The 21,491-nt window shown below is 39.6% G+C and overlaps 1 protein-coding gene across 11 annotated transcripts in view; it reads left to right on the top strand.

Moving 5' to 3' along the window:
* The first annotated feature begins 1,272 nt into the window (after positions 1 to 1,272).
* Positions 1,273 to 21,491, top strand: part of msi2b (musashi RNA-binding protein 2b) — a 220,734-nt gene continuing 200,515 nt past the window's right edge. For 3 of the 11 annotated variants that reach the window (XM_023418172.2, XM_023418166.2, XM_023418168.2), the window contains exons 1-5: positions 1,275 to 1,468; positions 1,792 to 1,832; positions 2,109 to 2,190; positions 2,740 to 2,824; positions 11,998 to 12,039. In XM_023418172.2, the coding sequence (XP_023273940.1) occupies positions 1,407 to 1,468; positions 1,792 to 1,832; positions 2,109 to 2,190; positions 2,740 to 2,824; positions 11,998 to 12,039 (312 nt within the window). In that variant the 5' untranslated portion in view covers positions 1,275 to 1,406. Of the gene's footprint in view, positions 1,469 to 1,791; positions 1,833 to 2,108; positions 2,191 to 2,739; positions 2,825 to 11,997; positions 12,040 to 21,491 lie in introns of all 11 variants that reach the window. The other 8 variants (XM_087177122.1, XM_023418170.2, XM_023418167.2 and 5 more) reach the window with 5 other exon arrangements.

The following is a 21,491-nucleotide window of genomic DNA, read 5'->3' as shown; positions in this document are numbered from 1 at the left end:
TCTTCTTCTTCCTCAGGGTCATGAGAGGTCAGAGCCGGCTTATCTACAGATACTGTACATTGTGCAGAGGGCAGGGCTGGCAGCTTATTATGGGTCATCTACATGAAGAGATACATAATTACTCCCCTGTATTCATGGATATGTACCTTATTGATCCCCACAGGAAAATTCTTTGTTTACCTTCATAATGAATGCAGCAGTTAAAGGTCAGAGCTCTGGGTCAACTACAGAGATTGTCAGGGCCTTTTCTGCTGCTTCTTAAGCTGCTTCAACACATTTTATGACTCAGGATACTCTACAATGACCAACCCACGCTGCATTTTAGTACATGTTAAAATCTGATCCTCTGTGTATTCTCAGCTGTTTTTGAAATGTGTCATCTTTTAATTCACTATGTACAGCATTGTGAATAAATACAGCTCACTGTTAAGCATGATTGTATGGACTCTTAAAGTTGGAAGGCCCATTAATGTGCTCATAAGACAAAACAAATGTAAATGCACTGACTAAAAATCAACTCTAATTGACCAAATGTATAGAAATCACCTTGCAATGATGTTGTTGATTACCATTAAAATAATACAAAGAATAGTGTTTCTGTGAATATTCAATAACTGTTTGTATTTAGTTCTAAGCACATCACTGTGCTTTCTAATATATATATACATATATATATGCATGTATATATATTTGTATATGTATATATATATACATATATATATATGTATGTATATTTAACACAACATCTATTTAACACTCACCTACACATTGTCTTCAGTGTTATGTTTACTGAAAATATGTTTATTTCTTAACTTGAGCATGCACACAAAACACTTGTGAGCCATAACAAACAAGATAATTTAAATATTAACATGCAAATAGGGATTGCCCCACTTTTTTTTGCTGCTTTCTGAGGGACTATATTGCACTGCGGAAGAATAACAAATAAGTGTAATTATAAAATATCACGCTGCTGCTTTCGAAAGGATTTCATTTGAATGATAACATGTAAACATTGCTAATTAAGAATAACATTTATGAGACAAAGTTTATTTATTTATTATTTTTAATAGTGTGCGTCCACTGGTTTAGAAGAGCAATAAGCCACTTTCACCTCTAGTGGCTTATTGCTTAATTAAATGACAAATCGGAGGATTGGTTTGCAGATTGCCTGAATTGACGTCAATTGGATTGGTTAGGTGACAGAGCCAGGCTCCGCCCCCTGTGGGCCAAGGTAGAGCATGCTGAGAGAGGGAGGAGGGAGAAGGGGGCTGAGCTGATCCCACGTGTGACGCTTTCATTCCCGGCTCAGTAATATTCTCATAGCGGGGCTTTGCATATCTCCTGCCGTATCTGTGTGTGTCTGTCACTGTTACTGTAGTCCCAGCCTATAGTTTGGAATAGATATGGAAGGAGACGGGAGTCAAGCCACATCCGGAAGCCTAAATGATTCACAACATGACCCGGGGTAAGAATCTTTCTCAATTTCATCCTAAGGTTGGATTTTTTTCATGTTACAACATCTTGGAGAGGACTTCGACTGCCGTGCTGGATTCGTCCCCCAGTACGCACTTAAACCGAGCACGGGTCTGTTTCCAGATGCAGTTTTAAAGACCTCAGCTCTGTATGAAGAGTGGCCTCCCCCTTTTATGGAGATAGACTATAATTACTGAGCGCGAATGTGTTTTCATAGTCTTCCTTTATCCTTTAAGGTCGCTTTTAGAAGTAGTTAGTCGTCAAAATGGCCGAACTGACATCTGGACTCACTTCTGTTGTGTTTTCCCCTTACAGTAAAATGTTTATCGGTGGCCTCAGCTGGCAGACCTCACCAGGTGAGACTGTTATTCTCTTTTACACCGTGTCCAGTATTTCTTGTTGTTTTGTCGCTGTGACCGGGAGCTCGTTGTAGCTGCTGGCGGTGTCTGTGCAGTAGTGTACTGTATGGGATATCTCACTAGTGTGTGCGCACGATGTTATTTTTGATCTCCGTCCATCTGAAGTCCTCTATTCGACCCCTATGCGCATCGCGGGGTGTTTTTGAAATACAATGACAACAGCATGCCCATATGTTTCTGTCCAATGACCCGACATCTTCTCTCTATCCACAGACAGCCTTAGAGACTATTTTAGTAAATTCGGAGAAATAAGAGAATGTATGGTGATGAGAGACCCCACGACAAAACGCTCCAGGTAAATACAGGGCTTTTCTACTTCTCCTCTCCAGTGCATGCAGCGATATCGCTTACTTTGTCCCTGTTTAGTGTTAATCCAGCGAGTATGTGTGTTTCTGTGTCCGCGCGCGCACGTGTTCGTGTGTGTCCCTGTGTGCGCGCGCCTGCGTGTGGTTTCACAGCAAGCCAGATAAGCTTAAATGCTCACTGCTGTAAAGCTGCGGCCGAATGCAATTTGACATTGACTTTGTGACTGCACCACAATGTTGGTGTGGTGTCGTTTCATATTGTAACATAGCAAATAATGATCAGCAGCGTCCTCAGTGTGAGGCTCAGATCTGCTACAGGACGTCCATAATGTGGATTATAATTACATTGCAAAGAAATATTCTGACAGTAATAAGGTCATATGAATATTGTGCCTATTGTTATGCAGCTTATTGTGGCAAGTGGCAATGTTTGTCTGCATTCAGTGTCTATTTGCAAGAAGCAAAATGCATTGTAATATTTGTCTTTTGTACATATGCATTTTAACACTGTTGTTGTTTTCATCTTTGTGTCTTTGCAGAGGATTTGGGTTTGTTACGTTTACAGATGCTGCCAGCGTAGATAAAGTCTTAGCTCAACAACACCATGAATTAGACTCAAAGACGGTGAGTTGATTTCATCTGCACTTACATACATGTTTATTTCTTGTTTTGCCTTTGCACTGAGACCTTCGGTCATAACTGTGGGACTGCCTGAGGCCTTGTGGGGAAACACCTCTCAGGTTAACAGGCTGTGTGTATCAAGGTCATGTATAAGGGCTAAATGTATGATGGGCCCATCAACACTAAGCCTAGCAATAAAACACAACTCCAGGGTGAATATTATGTGTTCACTTTCACTTCTGTGGATGAATGGGGCTGACACGCCCCCTTCTCCTCTGTAGCCACATGTGCAGTGTGCACATATCTCATGTTCCACTGAAGGGCGTGCTGTCCAGAACTGCTGCCTCGCTACTGTTTGAGCCAGCAGATATGACGTCTGCTGCACTGATACTGTGCAAACTAGGTTGGAAACAACACCCCCATAAAAACAGAGTGCTCTGTTTGTGAGATAAATTAAAGCAGAATCAATCAACTTTTTAAAATGACATAGACGTTATTCTAAATAATTGATTACCGTCATGTGAAATAATTTGGCTGTAGCAGCAATTCACTGGGAGCATGTCAATACATTTCATACTATAAATGTGTGTTTAGTTTACTTACATATAAAAGGCAGTTCACTCGCACTCGCACTCACACACCCAGACACTCATTGATGAAAAACTGTGAACTATGTTGGATTTTACTTGGCTTTTGAAATGATCAGCACATGAATAATTAAGCATGCTGGTCGTTTTTGAGAGATGTCTGTAGTGATGGATTAGATCGAGTTCAGCTGAATATTTATCTGGGATTTCCGCTCAGCAGGCGTCACTGTCCAGATACGCCAGCAAAGTTTTGGAAATGGATTAATAGCATGGAGAAGGCAACCCTATGGATGGAGGGATATTTTGCAGAATTTTGAAAGAGAAATTATCGTACTTAAGGTAGCAGCAAATAATAAGGATGCTCTGAAATCCCCAGAGAATATGGCCAGTAATGTAAATTTAACATTTATTTGTATTCTTGAGCTCAAGTGTAATTGGCACAGAGCGGAGAAAACTCTTATTCCTCCCAGTTCTTTCAACTACAGAGTTTGTAGTAATGTGGCTGCTCTTCTTTTTTTCTTTTTTTTTATTAGGGAGCTCTGAGCGTTCTGGCCAGTTGTCAGAGCCGCTCAGTGATGGAGGCTTTACTTCTCCAAAGGGCTTTATGGGTTTAGTATTTCTACAGGTCCAAAAATGAATTATTTACCATTAGAAAAAAGACACACACACCTTCACACAATTATTGATAACACTAAATGAAAATACATCGTGGGCCTCTGGTTGTCAGAGTTTCCTCTCTCTAACCCTGAAATCTACATCACACTTTGATATTTTTTATGTCTCACTCAAACTTTGAGCTTGAGTGTTTCTATGTGTGTAAGTGTTATGACGGACTATGTTATTATGTTATGGTAATAGGGGTGATAAGAACATACAATAGTCCCTCACTTCTGAATGAGAGAATATAGAGAGAAGACATGGCTGTTGGCAGAGAAGTGACCACTAAGTGAGACTAATAACCCTGCAGAACATCTGTAGAGGGGCGCAGCAGAGGCAGGTGGAGGGGCTGCTTGAAGGGATAACAATGCAAACACACTTTGATGCAGAATCTGGAGCAGTTTGATAACTTCAAGCTTGACATTTTGAATGAACAACTTTGTGACAGCTTGACAGCATATATATTTACAGCAAAGGTCGGGGGGGGGGGGGGGGGGGGGGGGGCTATGCGTGAGAGAAGGCTGCACATAAAAAATATACTTACACCTTGGCGTTGGCCTGCACAGCCCAGTCTTGTACTTATTCCAGATAAATGGAGCACTGCCTTGCCCGAAGGCACTTTTGAGTGTAGTGGCAACAGGAAAGAGTTAAATTCCTTGTGCATTAACTATTAATATAACTGTTCTGTTAAGATATTCATTGGACTTAACTTACTGACCCCCTGCTCAAACCCAGTCTTAAACCACTGCTACTTCTATGTTGCAGCTGACTTATTGATTACAAAATATTTTTTTCTTATATTAAAATGAGCAATCTTTCTTATGTGTATAATCATAATCACGAGGAATACTGTCATCTTGATTTCACAGGCATTATCTCTGCTTTGAAATATAGGTTTATCTCAAGTGTCATGCAAAATCACAAATGTAAAATTACCATTGTGTGATTGTGGGCCGCCTCTGTTTTATACAAAATATACACAGCTACAGATAGGCACATCAACAATAACATTGCCGTGTATCACACTTACTGTAGCCTATAGGTCAGGCATGTCATATTCCTCAGCTTTGACAGGACCTCACCCTGAGAACTGAACACTGACATTTTAAGGTCTGACATCTGAACATCATTGTCTCTGAATTGTGGCCTTAGTGCACAGCCACAGCAAACTTCTCTAAACATGTTGCACATGCTATGCTAACTTATATGACAAGTCTCTCTTGGCTTCTTGTGAAACATTTCCTTTTTAAAAAAATTTATGTCAGAGAGAGAGAGAGAGAGAGAGACCCCTGACTTGATAAGGGATGTTGTGATTACATGATGTTGACTTTTACACAGTCCATATTTAAAAAGATATGAAGCAAATTAGATTTCCATTCCTGTCTGGTATTATTGAAACTATTTTCTTGTGTGTGATTTATTGGGTGTGTGTTTAGCTTCCATACCTCGAAACATGAATTGATACTGATAGACCTGTAATAATAGAGATCAGTAATGGCTTTGGCAGAATGGACAACATACAGTCATGCCATGTGGAGTTTTTTTTCTTTTTGCTGGACATGTGTCTGACAGACTGAATATCCTGTTGACTCAAATGCAGAAATGTATATTTTCTATCTGCTAATGTGTTGTTGTGTATTTGTCAGCGTGCAGTCGAAGATTACAAACCTGCGGCAGCTGTCTTTGTTGCCCTCCTAACCATTAGTCACTGGGCTGTATCTGATGAGCTGTTGTATATCTTAACATTCACGCTATCAAGATTGCATTGCATTGGGATCTATCATATCTCTTTATGAAGTTGCTCAGCAGTAATGAAAAGGATGAACTGGTCCAGTGTGTGTGGATGGTTCTTGATGCGCTTGCAGATGTTGGTTTGATACAAGCCTCCTACTCTTGCTGTGCTTGAATGGATCCTTACCGGTGTTTTTGTCCCTCGTAACCTTGAAGGGAACGAGTGGCTGGAGGTGCTGTGACTGTGAACAAGTTGACTCATGCAGTATTATGAGTGTTCGTACAGGGAAAGTGAAAATCATACCTAATTTACAAGTTCCCTTGTTTTTAATGTTGAACTGGTTTTATTCTACAGATATAGTTGGACGTGTGAATTAAATCAGAAACACACCCTTTCAGTCACAGATAAAATATAGTTACTATTATTAGGAAATATTAGTTTATTACTTGTACAGATACCTCGAATGGATTTCAGTATGGATCAGCATTTTGGCTTCATATTTTTTTTTTCTGTGTGCTGTGCTTTTGGTCCGGTTATGAAAACACTTAGACGAGGATGAATGTGAATGAGACATATGGGGAAGAACAGCCTGGGGCTACAAAACACACATGCTGGTAATTCAGAACATATTTGCCATTTTTCATGATGCTTTGTTCAGTTTAGAAATATGCAACTCATGGCATCTGTTCCTGAAGATGTTTCAAGGCAGGCTGGTATGAACGAGGAGATCATATTCCATGATTTTACATTTAAGAAGTAACAGTTGAAAGCTTTACAAGGAAGGTAGATTGATTCCAGGTTGTTGTTTCTATGATTTAATGTGAAGGAGTTCTAATAAAACTTTATTAATAAAATTTGCTAAATATTTATAAGGGCTTGTTGGACCCACCAAAGGTTATGATATTTGAATGCAAGATATAAATTTGTTCATGACAGTGCGATACATTCATGGTAGTTTAAACTGTGGCCTCAGACTTAATTCCCTGCTCCCTGTTAGACCTACAAACATCTACGTTTCCTGTAAGATAAACATATTCTACGTGGCGCTGGCGTAATTCCAGCCTTTATTGAATCACCCCCAGGTCAGCCCGCGCTCGCCGTTTTGATGTTGTAGGTGAGACAGCAAACAACCCAAGAGGAAAGGAGGAGAAAAGGCTCGGACGAAAAGATGCTGTGGTCAAATCTAAAGAGAGGATTTTGGAAGCAGAGTGAAATTATTAAGCTAAACTCTGACTTGCTGTTGTTTAAGTAAAGCAGGTGCTCAGTCTTCCACAGTTAATTATGGCTGAAGGCGTTATTAGTTCATGCTGGATCTGCCTCTTGTCAGTACATACACAACATAACATGTTTGTCAAGGCAGTATTAAAATATCTAGTGTGATATCAGTGGATCTAGATCATGCTCATAATGATGTTGCATATTATTAAGACAAAAAAATGTGCCTTTTCCTGGTTTATTCCACAGCAGATTGACTGCACAGATATGGAACATTTATGTTGTAATTTCTTGTCTGTTCCGTCGGTATCTCACACACACACACCTGTGGACCTGCTCACACACTTAAATTGGGAGAGGCTGCAAGCTTTGATAAGGCTTTTCCTTTTAGCTTAAACACCACATCATCAGGCCTGCGTAGATATGTCTTCAGAGAGAGGAAGAGAGTTTACCCAGGAGCCGCATTAATATATGAAATCCTTTTGTAAGATGTGAACTTAAGATATATGCTGTTCCCTCTGCCCTGATCTCCCACAGTCGCATGCAAAAGCAGCCCTCTGAGACCCTGTATAAAAGGCTGTGGAAGATAAAAGATCGGGGGTTGCAGGGATTCCTCTTGGTCTGTTCTCATTTATTACGCTGACATATCGTGTTGTGTGATGTCTGGAGGAAATACACTTTTGTTCTGTGTGAGATCATGTTGCATCATAAAACACATAACAAATGTGTGAGATGCTTCTTTAACTACGACCGTCGCTGCTCTTGTGCTCCTCATGAACCTGGTTAGATGCTTCAGATTTACCTGAGACACTCAGGCTTGTGATGATGACATCACGTTAGAGGCTGCCAGACAAATGTACATAACAGGCGCTGCTACATTACATGGCTGCATTCACTTAATCAAAGGAAAACAGGACGTCTGACATACAGACAGCTGTAGATGATGGAGATGGTTGTAATCCAACCTGTAAGAAGATTTTTGTCTTTTCTCACATTAACATGGAATTTGTCAGAAATATCAAGTTTAATATTATGATTGTTTTGTTTTGATTTGGGCTATATGATAAAATAATAAATATGAGGATAATAATAATAATAATAAAAAGAATAAGAATAAACAGAACAACAGTCCCATATCAATTTCTTAGATTATACCATCAAATGTTTTATTTGACCAACTGCCCAAACCAAATTATCTAGTCTACTGTAATGTTAGAGTAAGCCAATTTTCATGTTTGACAAGATCATATTTAACTTAAAAATAAGAAACTATCAACATAGTTGATTAATTAAAATTATTGCAGCTCTACCATTAATTACAGTCATTCTGTTAATCACAATATGATATTGTGACCGTATCCTCCAGCCCTGTTTGTCTTTGGAGCGTTCAGGTGAAAATCTGCTTCTGTATCGCAATGTGTAAAAACCCTGTTTATGACAAAGACAACAATGGGCATCATCACCATAGATTTAATAGATTTAATAGATTTAGTAGATTCAGTAGATTTTCTATGTTGTTGTACAATGCTCAAATCAATCCTTAATGCTTGTTATGGTCCGATGACCTTCACATTTCCACAGTATGAAAACAATAAACAAAAGGTAAATTCTGGGAGTTTACCTGCGTAATAGCGCAGCTCTGAGCTGCTAATCTCACAACCAGTAAAACCTAATGTTCAAAGGTGAAGCACATTCAAATTCAGAGCAGATTGTTCATTCAGCTCCAAGTCAGGTTTTCAAATATCTATGTGCTGTTTAGTTTGTGTGCTCTGCTGGTGATAAAGATTTCCTGGAGGCAGATTAATAAAGTACTTTAACTGCTACTAGATGATGGTGATACAGCTACAGCTGGATGGGAGGTCTCACATTTTACTCTACAGTTATGTGTCGTCAGTTTATGACACTTAATACGTTATGGGAATTATTTTGTGCTGAAGTGCTTTAATATGCTTCCTGGTACACATGTTCCCTAAAATTGCCTTCTCTGCTTTGACATCAGCTTGTGATTTGTTCCCAGAATTCATTTCAACAAGCCACAGAGAATACGCCTAAACTTGTTGCATTCAGCTGATGCTGGAAAAGATAAGCAGAATTAAAGTGGAAGCAATAGCAAGAACAAGAGAGTGCTTTTTTCCTTCCAGCCCATTAACAAAAGTACTTTTCCTAATGGGTTTTTAAATAGTGTTACAAAATTTTTTCAGGTATTGATAGATGCAAATAGACTTGAGTGAGATGTGGGATTACTGAAACAAGTGCACTGCCCAGTTCTGGTTGAGCGATCCTAAAGCTGATTGTATATGTGTACATAACAAACGTTTCAGGAAGGAAGTATCAGGTAAAGCAGAGACACCATCGTGTGTGGTTTTACAGTGCACAGCGTCATGGGTATTTTACCTCTTGGCCTTAAGGATGAGGGCAACATAGAAATCACATGAATATGCAAAGTGAAAGAAAAACAATTGCAACATCTCCACTGCTCATAAATTAAGTTTCTCAAAGGAGTCATTCATCATAAGTTGTGACCTAAAAAGGTAGAGCTACAGCTTTTCTCAGAAGGATTGGTTAGTAAGTCCTCATTACCTAATTTGCTTGCATTGCTCCGAGTGTGATTTAAACAATCTTCAGTATCAGCCTCATTTTAATACAGTTCTGTGGCTGTAATTCTCTCTTTGCTATAATCCTAATATTTTCAAGCAGCCTGACAGACAGAAACCTCTCTGAGCTCCAGTGTTGCTGTGTTAAAGTGCAAACACAGATCTTCACAGTGAACAGAAATCCTCAGCAGGACGGAGAAACCATTAGTTTATGCAGTGTAATGAAGGGAGATTTGATATGTTTTGTATTGGCTTAAAAAGTAAGATACATTACCAAGTATAGGATTTTGGTATTCAAAGCATAACGTGTTGTGTTTGCTCAAATAGGGTGCACAAAATAATTGAGTTTGAATTGGTTATGCCTGGGGCTAAGTGCTAAAACAAATCTTTAAATGAAATTCATTACAAGCAGGGTTGCCATAGCCAGGTGTTATTGAATTCATTTCTCATTTTGACCTGATTTAGAAAGATAACAGTAATAACTGAGACTGACAGAAAAGATGACAATGACATTGCACATCATGGTTTCCCTTCAAACACATTAAAATGTAGTCAGTCTCAATGGCTTAATTGATCTGTGCAGATGGTCTTCTCGTGTTTCTTGATTTGTTTTCTCTTGGCACAAAGAAATGTACATATTTTCTTTAATAAATCCATCTGTGCTCAAGGAGCAACGTTAACCGATGCATAGAATTGGTAGACTGATTGTAAATATTTCAGTAAAACACCCAGCAAAAAATATGGGACAACATGAAACGGATTCTTTGTTAAATACAAATGAGTAATATTCTGCCCAAAGGAAAATTAGATCTGTTTCTTTTTTTGAATTCATAGGTATCCAGGCAAGGACAATTCAGGATGACATTACTGTTTGTGATAGTTCCTCTTCACTCTAAGTGCAAGGTTGATGAGACACCCACCGCATACCTTCATCCAAGTGAAATTAACGAGGAAAATGAAGCTAATGAAATAACAAGCACAAAATGGAGAAACAGGCTCATCCGATGCATCCTCTTGGTTATTTGGCAATATCTGGAGGCGCCACCGGCCTCAGACTCTCATTTTCTCCCTGTCATATTCAATCAGGGATTCCTGCCTAAAATAAAAGTGAGTCTCTGCCGCGACCATGACCAGCAGAGCGACGGTCAGGCCCGCCTCAGCACAACAGCAGCACTGGTTCTTTTTTAATGTATATCAGTCGCCAGCGTCAACACGTCGTTTGGTAGCACCAATATTTTGGTCTGGAGACACCCACAGTAATTAGTAGTAATTAATATGTGGTTTTCTATAGTACATTGCCCGTTACAATGCGTGTGGTGCCTAGAATGTGTCATTGAGCTCCATCAATTGTAGATAATTTGCTCCAGTAAGTAATGAGGTCAGTGATATTGGCCGGCTTCCTTCAAATCCTCATTATAACAAATTTTCTGCTGCCATTACATATAAATTATTACAATGAATGCTGTTTTGTTTTGAACCTAAAGGTCTTTCTGCTGGAAATCCAAACTCACTTAACTTGAAGTCAAACCAGTTATTGGGCCAAATATCTGCTCCAACATAATTAATAAGGAGACAGCTAATTGGCCAGCAGTAAATATGAATGATTGGCCGTTTTAGAGCAGGGATTAATGTAGTGACTAATAAGGTTCTGTTATTGCATAGTGCATTAAATGGTATTTTACAAATGAACTAGTCAGTGTGAATTGATTTAATATCTAATAAAATGATAAACATGAACATTTAGGAGATGTTTGCTCTCTGTATAGTTTGAATTGTTGGGATATTAAGCTACCTATAATCACGATCCACCTTTCCTTATCAATAACCTTAATTACTTCACCAGATTGTGAAAAATATGTCACATTTGACAAAAGTCTGATGTTGCAGACCTGCTGTAGCAAACAATTCTCCTCTCCTCATTCTTATCGCCACTTTGTTGGGTCACTCATGTGTATTTAATATGCAATTGCAATAATTTTGACGGCTCTTGAATGCAGCGTTGGTTTCTGAAAATGCTTCTCAAATTCAAAAGCAGACTGTGTGGATGGCCACAGGCTGATTATGCAGCTTTTGTAAATCTTAATGGCTCAGATAAATTATCATCAGTGTGAGATAAAAGTATCACATTTAAATACATTAAATTACAAATATGTATTTCTGCCATGAAAATAACAGTATTTATTCTTGACCACAATGGATTTTAATGTAACCATGTGAACGGTCTCTGGTGCTCAGCACAATAAAAGAGGCTCAGAATACTCTCGGGGCCCTTTTTTCTTTTTGGGCTCAGAGTTTTAGAAATATTTTCAACACCTGTTCTTTGCTTTTCACCCTTGAAATATAACATTTTCTCCTTTAACAACATTTTTGCTATTCTCTTCTCATTCTCAGATTGATCCTAAGGTTGCCTTTCCCCGTCGCGCCCAGCCTAAGGTAAGAATAAATTGGTCACTAACCCTGCTCAAAGAAAATGATTGTCTCATGTCACTAGCTTACCTAATTTTGTGTGCTCACACAGCAGATACAAATAGGCAGCGGTTGTCTGTTTGTTATTGTAGAGAAATACCTAGTGTGGCTCCATTGTTCTTACCTTGTCTTTACTGCTCCGCCAAAGCAATTAAAGTTGGACATTTTACGCTTAAAGGGAATTTTCTGCATGATTGAAGTTATGTTTTTTTTTTTTGTATTACCTCACTGTTATATATCTACTTCATTTTTACAGTGCTTTTGTCATGCTTGCATTTGCATTTCATCCCTCATCATAGTTGTTTTTAATGGCAAATGGCTTGAAATGAACTTGTGGTCTTATTACCACAGTGTATTTCCATTGCAGCAGAGATTCCAGTTTTCGTTGTATAAAATCAAGCTGTATTGTGCATTTAATGTTGCAGAGCATACAGTCAGTGGTGAAGTGGTCGTACTGTTGGCTTGATGTGTTTGTGACTGTCTCTAAAGATGTGCAGAACATGTTGGTGAAATCGAGACCTCCCTTTCCTGGCTGTTGCAACACTTTTAAGGTGCACGTTAATGTGAAATGCCAAGTTTTTTTTTAATGTGAATAGCCTTATATTAGCTTGACTCAACTGGCAAGAAATGATTGTTGACTTCTCTTCTCACTTGACAGTGACGAATTGCTGAATAATAAGTCTGTTGAGCTGTTTTCTGTACCATTCGGAGTTGAATGGGAGTGAATGACATAAGTGATTTAGAAAGATTTTTGAATTGTGGGGCATGCATGCAGAGATTGTCACAATTAGCACTGAAACGAAAGATGATTTAAAAAATGAGCCAAACTCCAATCACACAGGAACTGTCACATGACCTCTTCATGATGCGTATTATCTTTTCTTTTCTTGATTACTGGTCTCGAGCCGTTCTAATCACAATTAAATATTCAGCGTGTGCAGATGGTGCTGTGGTATAGTCAAGGGCTTTGTTGACATGCCCTCTCACACCATCCCCCAGCATTTAATGTGCAGGCTATAGCGCAGTACAGTGTAAGCGCTATTCAGCTGTGCTATTGGGGCTTTTTCCACCTACACCAGGTGGAAATCGATAATAGATTTTCTCCTTCCCACCAGATCAGAGAGAGCCATTGTTAAAGAGTTGTTCAGGTTTCAAATGAGGAATTGGCAGTGCAGGCTTTCAAAGCCAGAGCACATGACTTCAGGATATCGGCATATGGTTGAGAAACTACCAGTGTTTTCTTACATGTTGAGTATATCACTTTAACTTCTTCTCTTCTGAGTCCTGCTCATAAAAGTTGAATGTGCAATAAACCAGCTCAGATGTTTGATGATGCTTCTAGTTTTTTAAATGAACCAGAAACTCCTCTTGCTGTCATGGTTATTGTTAATTTTTTTTTTAACAGTGTTATAGTCTTTTTTTCAGGAGTAACTCAGAGAGGGAAATACAATATTTTGAGCTGTTCAACAGGTCTTAAACATATTTATCATTCTACCTCGCGTGATTCATAACTCAGTGAAATAATGACACCATAACAGAATTTGTGGCACTGAAAAAGCCTTGTACGAATGATTTATAAAATGGCTATAGGGCATGCTTGTTAGAGAAGAAAAATGGCTGTATTGAATGTGGATTATAAAGGATCTTAAAGCAATGGGATTAAGCCAGATAGATTAACATTGCATGGGTTTGTACTTTATGTTCAATTGATTTAAGACCTTTAAAGGAGGTCCCACTCTGAGGTTCCCATTTAGAAAGTCCTTTCTGTTTTGCATTTGCTTTCTTTTGTCCCTCTTTCCCCTCCACTGTCTGCCTGGCTGCTTGTGCAGCTGTTGAATAGGCTTCGTTCTTGTTTAAAGAATCTTGGCTTGGCAGGTGCCTCAGTAGCACGGGCTTCAGGGAGCAAATCGTGACGAGACCAATCAGCGTTTATTTTCTCACGGCTAACAGTGACCTCACAAGTAACCCTGCCAATGACCTACCACTGCTGAATGCTGCAGTATGGTAAAACTATACAGTATGTACAGCACGTAGAGTAATGCTGAAAACAGACAGGAAGTGAAGGTGAACACAGAGGACATTTCACTGTAAACAACTGAAGGTGTTTGCACCGGGATGACAGGATCACAGGAAAAACAACTTGTATCAGCAGCAATAACTGACACTGCCCCAAAACCACAGGCAGTTCCACTGTGAGGAGACGGTCAGAGACAACAGGCAGCAGCTCTTCATTAGGCTACACTGACGTAGACACACTCTCTAACATATCATTAAATCTGAGGTGACATGTACGACAAAGCCGACTTTGTACAGGTAGAAACGACGCCGGAGGGTCTGAAAGTGAAACATGTGTTTAGTAAGGCCAGCAGTAGAGATGGATTACAGGTTGCTGTCATGATAAGGCACATATGTTGGTGTGAGTAATCAGTCACAGGGATGATTCTTTCTGCTTTGAATCTTACGTTTGAGAATCCTGTAAATATTTGATTTTAGTGATCTGTGTTTGTTTGTAGCAGGAAGTTGGTAGAAGGCGAGAAGGTGACCACAAATCCTGTTGTTCAAAAAAAAAAAAAAAAAAAAAACATGCTAAAAAAAAGTGGCACACACACATTAGAAATGCATAAAGCTTATCTTAAAACATAAAAACCATGTTTGTATTAGAAATAGATGCTGTGCTTACAAGTCATGTTGAAGGTATCAATGCAGACTAGGCCGCAAATATTCAGGGATTAGGTTGCATCTGTGGATGATTGACAGATGAGAATGAAAAGGATTAAACAATGATGATGTGATGCAAAGTGCTTTATGCACATTCATTTATGCCTCATCTCCTCGTAGCCCGTTCAGCCAGGCTGGGGTTAGCCGTGGCGTTATTAGGGAGGCATCTAAACGTAGCTATAAAATGACTTCAGTGTAAATGTTTCAGCATCTCAACATTTACTTTTACAACAAACCTCAGTTCACTCTCTTAGTGGCCAGCAGATGTATAGTATTGATTTTATTGTGTGTAAAATATGGATATGAATACGGATGTGATTACCACCATTTTATATATAATGTTTCTTAACAGGACATGCGCGGGGTTTCCCTCAGGAATCAGAGGAATCTGCCTGTTAAGTGTAGAAATGCTCTCCCTGACATTGCAACGTGCTGTTCACATTAATAACTGTGAAGCTCGATGTGATCGATCAGTCAATCACCTCTTGAACTGAATCAGACAGAACTTGACGCATCTCATCTCATTATCAGCGAATGCTCTTGATGCCCGTTCAAACAACCGCCTCACTCATTAAATATGTGGCCACGGCTGTGTGATGTATCACTACTGCTCATTTCCATTTAAGCTGAATGAGCCCGATACTGCATTTCATAAAGATGTAATAATTTCTTCTGACGTTAGCGGAGGCACTCAGGTGAGATGTGATTCCTCCACAATAAAACCCTTAATAGAAAGGTTCATATAATTTAATAGAAAGGTTCATATAATTTCACGTCTATAGGTCTGTCATGGAATTATTTCAATTTGTATCAAAATTCTCCAAATCCTCATTTATTTTTTCCATCTAAATTTCTTGAGATACTGTGCTGGAAAAAACCCACGTGCCATATTAGTGTTGTGGCTGTGTATAGGAAGTGGTAAAGAAGATGAAGACAAGATGATGCTGTTTCTTGCTGTCTGCTTGTTTGATATTTTGCAGTCAGGCTCATAGTGAAAAATGTAAACGAGGCCTGCTCTCAGTTTCCTTGAGGAATCAAAGCACCGGTTTCCGCCGACATTGCTCGAGATTTACCACTCAACTGTTGGCGTCATTACCGCTGCTGCCGCTGCTTTTGTTTCCCACAGTGGAGTCACACACAACCATGGCATGTCCCAGCATGATTTTAATTGCCAGCGGGACTGTGGCCACTTCAGTGGGAGATGAGTTCTGATAGCTTGTTATGGAAATGAAAGGAAGGAGCATTCACAGAGCCATGTGAATGGTTGCCATTTACAGAGCAATAGGCATAACCCTTTCCTTGCACCTCATAAAGGGATTTGCCTCTTAAAGCATCCTGAACAGGTTGTCACTGTGATTCAGGCAGTCTTCAGGATACAGAGCGAAGACTGTATTTGTGTACAAGTAGATGTGTGCTGCACACATCTATTCATTTGTGATGACAGTTTTTTGTTTGTAATGACAGTTTTCTTTCCTGCAACTTCTCTCGTGTATTAAACCGCTTGCATCAATGTCAGCGAGGAGCACGGCTAATGGCTAACTGAGATCGTACATTGGCTGAGGTAATTCTGGGCTATCAGTCAAAAATACCATCAAAGCACTGTCCCAAATTTTCCTCCAGCCTGTGACAGCTGTGACTGTGACTCGCTGTTCACGGCCTACTCTTAGTGCTGCTCTGTCTCTGGCAGCTGGAGCGCTCTTTCTCTTTGCCTCTCTCTTTTGTCTTACTCTCTGTCTCTCTGTGTCGCTTGTCTTTTTTCTTTCTCTTTCTCTCTCTCTCTCTCTCTCTCTCACACACACACACACACACACACACACACACACACACACACACACACTCACTCACTCACTCACTCACTCACTCACTCACTCACTCACTCACTCACTCACTCACTCACTCACTCACTCACTCTTTGAATGGTAAATTGACCAGTTCCCCCACCTCCTCCACTTGTCTGCATCCCACACATGTCTCTCAGGGCCTGTGTGTACTTAATGTTCTTACCTGCAGAAAAGACTCTCAGTTGAATTGTGGTTCTAGAGATTTCAAGTCTTAAGTTTTAATGAAGTCTAATAATAAAGCTGCATGAAGTAAATACACATTCTCATCCCCTGTGCCTTTGTAGTGTGTGACATAATATTGCACTTACACAGCACATGCACACACACCGTATTAAAGAGGCACAGTTGTGTAGTTTAATATACAAATTCAAAACAAACTTCTCTCCCTCCCTCCGTCTCTCTCTGCTCTTTTCTCTGCTTCTTCTTCAGTCTTTCAGGATTACAAGGCCTTGTAAATCCAGTCTTACACCTTGCTCAGTTATTTGATCTAGATTTAGCATTATGATATTCCCCTTCTCAAAATGATCCTTATTTTAAATGACACAGCTCACTGCTGGGAAAATGAAACCTCCGTAGCTGCCAGCCCCTTTGAATGTCCCTGTGAATTTATTAAAAGCACCAGCTCCCCCCGTTCCGACTCAGATCTGCACAGCTGCACGAGTCTGAAAGAATACTCAAGGACAAAAGTCCTTAATGTGGAGCAGAATGTCATATCAATATAATTTCTTCAGCTTCACCGTTTGTGACCCTGAGTCCCCCCAAATATTTATAATGAGAAAGAAGATTATTTCTTGTTAGACAGTTTCTTATTCAAAGGCATTTCCACTACGCAGACAGAAACGGTCAGCGAGGAAGAGAGGGAATGTTACATCTTAAAAGCTATTAACCAAAACCTGGTGTCACATATCTGGGCACATGACACAGGTCTCATCCCGGGGAGTGACCACGACGTCCAAAATGAAAATATGTTTGCTGTATTTCTCAGAATAAATGCAGTTTTGAAATGGGTTTCACAACTGACACTAAACACACTGACATTTGAGACCAGGCCAGTTTGATAGTGAGCAAAAAAAAACTTGGACCAAGATGACGGAAAAGTGACAAGCGAATTGATGGGAATTCTTCACTGTCACTGTCCTCTCACCCCTGGAAAAAAAACAGATGTGCAGCCAACATAAGTAAACCCTTCTTTAGATGGAGGATGTCACAAGGAGTTGTTTTCCCCCTGTGGTAATGGCTGCTGTGCTGGAGCTGGAGATGGGTTTAAATCCCTGACCCGTCAGCTCCTTTGCTTTCAGTGGCCTCAGTGGAACTGCTCCAGATGAAAATGGGGCCAGAGCACAGACATATGAATGACTGTTTGTTTGGTGGTCAGACACAATCACCAACTGAGTGACCCAGTTAACGGGTAGTCAAAGCGGCGCTCAGTTTGATTCTTGTACGTTTTTTTTTTTATTCGGTGTTTCACACTTTAAATGTATCTACCTTTTTTCAAGCTTTCCTCCATCAGTTAATCTTCAGTGGAAAGAGAAATGATGTGTAAATGTAGATGCTAGTGTAATTATTATTTTACACTGCAGATATAACATGAACACACATTTCTTTTGTTTGAGTAATTGCCAGAGTGCTTATAAATGGAGTTTACATACGTGTGATTCTTCTTTCCCGGCCTCCCTCTTTTCTGCTCCGGTCTCCTTGGTTGCGGGTGGAGAGTAATTAGGTTTTCTGGGGGATTGAGGGTTTCTTACAATGCGTACCAATGGCAGCAGTCAGGCAGGCTAGTGCTGGCAGGGCAGAGAGGACAGAGGGCTGTGCAGGAGCCTGGCACTGCTAAACCTGATGCTGACTGACAGTAATGAGGACAGCCTGCTAGCCAGGATAGAGAGGAGAAGAGAGCAGAGGAGAGGAGGGCATGGTCCTCAACTATACCTCTCAAGACCTCTTATCAAAGCTGCTCTGTGTACGCACACACGCGTGTACACACAGGAAAAAACAACCCCAGCACATACACGTTTAATGTGTGCTAGGTACATCAGAGCGACTGCAGCACTGGGCTGTGTAATATCAGTGTGTCTTTACTCACCAACCTTATGGAAAGAATCTCAAATAAACATCACTTGTTATAACATGCTGTTGTTATAACATGCTGCTGTTATAACATGTTGCTGCTGTTATAACATGTTGCTGCTATAACATGCTGCTGTTATAACATGCTGCTGCTATAGCAGACTATAACAGCAGCAGCATGTTATTTCTCTCTCTCTCTCTCTCTCTCTCTCTCTCTCTCTCTCTCTATCTATATATATTTATATATTGTGTGTGTAGTTTTGTGACTTTCTGGTCAGTCATTTGGGAAACAGAAAGCCCGCAGGTGTTTAGATATGACAAAAGAAATGTTAAAAATACCGTTTTAGTTTTTCCTCAAATACATAGAAGTAAATTACAGCCAGTATTTCAATATGTTTTGTGTGTGTTACCATAGTTACTGTTAAAAAAGCACGTAACAGTAATAAAATGTTTGGTTTTCTCGAGGTCTCTCATCAGAAAAATGTGACTGACAATCTAAGTGACTTGGATCAACTCACACCAACAGTGACTCTGACCTTTGATGATGCGTTTACAGTTTTTACATTATATGAACACATTTGTTTTCAGTCTCCACCCATTGCAATGTGAAAAACTAAGATTCTGAATGAAGCAGAGAGGCACTTAACTCTGAAAGTCATCACTTGAGGGAGGGCCTGTGGCAGCTCGAGAGGCAGATGAGGAATGCCTTTCTAATTTTTTAACAGTGACCTTTTTGAGATTGCGTTTGAATGAAATACTGGAAATAATTAAAAAGGGACGGCCAGCTTAATCAGGATGATGAGTTCCATTGTGTTGTCAGACACATCACCTTGCTGTCCAGTTTTGAATTCTCATTACTTCTCAGCACCTTCACACCCCCCCCACCTGTTTCTGCTTTCAAACATTCTGTCTGGGGTTTGTACAACAAAGAGTGAGAGTCAGCAGCAAGAGAGCTGCAGGTGTGTCGAGACAGCTACTGTATATATACAGTACGGTATACAGAGTACAACATATATACAGTACAATATATACAGCTACTGTGTATATATATACAGCACAAAATATACAGTACAGTATATACACTACACAATATACAAGGTACAACATATACACAGCTACTGTATATATACAGTACAGTATACTCAGTACAATATACACTTTACAGTATATACAGTACAATATACACAGTACAGTATATACAGTACAGTATATACACAGTACAACATATACACAGTACAAGCGTCTATGATTCGAAGGATCATGTATTAAATGAAAAATCCAGTTTGTGTGTTGAAAACAATGTTTGTGTCTTTTATCTAACATGATAATTGTCACTCTGTCACTAGCTGTATTATACTTTGTTATACACACTCTAAAACAGATGTTGGTCACTAAACCAGCACGCACTGATCACTGATCTATAACTGTTATATAGTTACATGAAAGTGACTGTAATTATACAAATGCAATGCACAAACAAATAAACACAGGTTTACTTAGAAAACATATAAACAGTTCATTTTATGTACAGCTACCTCTTTGGTCAAATGTGTATTTTGTTTATTGGTTTATAGGTTTTAAACATCCAGTTTATACATGTGAGATTACTTGTGATAGTGAAAGTAAAGCTGAAGATATGTCTGTCTGATTGGAGGATTGCCTGACCGGCTCGCTCCAGTGTTGTGCCATGATTGGATCCAGTTGTCATCATAGAGCAAGATATTGGAATCTCACAGGCCAGACTGCTCCGTCTCTCTTGTGTGACGGTTCATGCTCTGTGGTTTTTCTGTGACGTCCTGCTTTATTTTTACTTATGTGTTTTTTTTTTTCTCTCATATTAAGAATGATATTCTTTCAGCAAGAGCAGCCTGTCAGGTTATTAGATGTGCCATTATTGGTGGTGTGATTAATGGGGATGGCCAGTAGCTTTTGTTGCCTGAGCTGCTTGTTTGCGACACTTCACTGGATCCACACTCGCCTTGAAGAAGCTGCAACGTTACGTCCTTTAATGCATTGGAAAAATAAATTTGCCCTGTGCTCGGATGATCAGACTACTTTGTTTCACTTGATTGTGGTGGTGTCACTTTTAGCCCCACTAAAAATCTAGGTTCATGGTTTACCCCTCTTAAACCCAGTCTAATGTTTGGTTTGTCACTGTTCTACCACAGTCAATAGAGCAGCACTAATAATAACCACCATAACTGGATAGGCAAGAAATAACAAGCAGCAAACAGAAATATATTCTATGCTGTAATTACATATTTCAGAACTCACACTGTTATTTTACTTGTCATCCTCAGCAGCTGTGTGATGTGTGTTTTTTTGTGTTAAACCTCAAAATATCTTAACTAGAAGGTGACTGTGGTGTGTCTGTTGTCACTCTGATGTATAAATATTGTGTAATTAGCTGAAAGCATTTATAGCATTGATTCTTTGTTGTTTAATTACCATATGCCTTAATTATCGGCTATTTGTGTCACTTCAACAGATGAGTCTTGATGAAAGATAAAATGGTCAACAGGATATAACGGTTTCAAGAGTATTAACATAAAACTGTGCAACAGATGCAAAGTTCTGAAGCTGGAGATGAAATTGCTTGTGATAAGAATCATACGCCCACCATTCACCCCATTCCTATTCTCACGCTGTATTTCTGCCGTCTCCACCTGCTGTGAGCCGCTGAAAGGCTACTGTTATTCTTGTACTTTGCCCGGCGCTGCTTAATAGATCCCAAACGGCTGCAGTGGCAGAAAATCTGCATGCTATTGTTGGTAGTAGGAAGAGCTAGATAGA

The sequence above is a fragment of the Seriola lalandi genome, unplaced genomic scaffold, assembly GCF_002814215.2.
Source record: "Seriola lalandi dorsalis isolate HSWRI2012SDOR001 ecotype SW California unplaced genomic scaffold, Sedor1 jcf7180002054581, whole genome shotgun sequence".
NCBI lineage: Eukaryota > Metazoa > Chordata > Actinopteri > Carangiformes > Carangidae > Seriola > Seriola lalandi.
The sequence above is the reverse complement of the archived record's forward strand: the minus strand, read 5'-3'. Positions and strand labels throughout refer to the sequence as shown.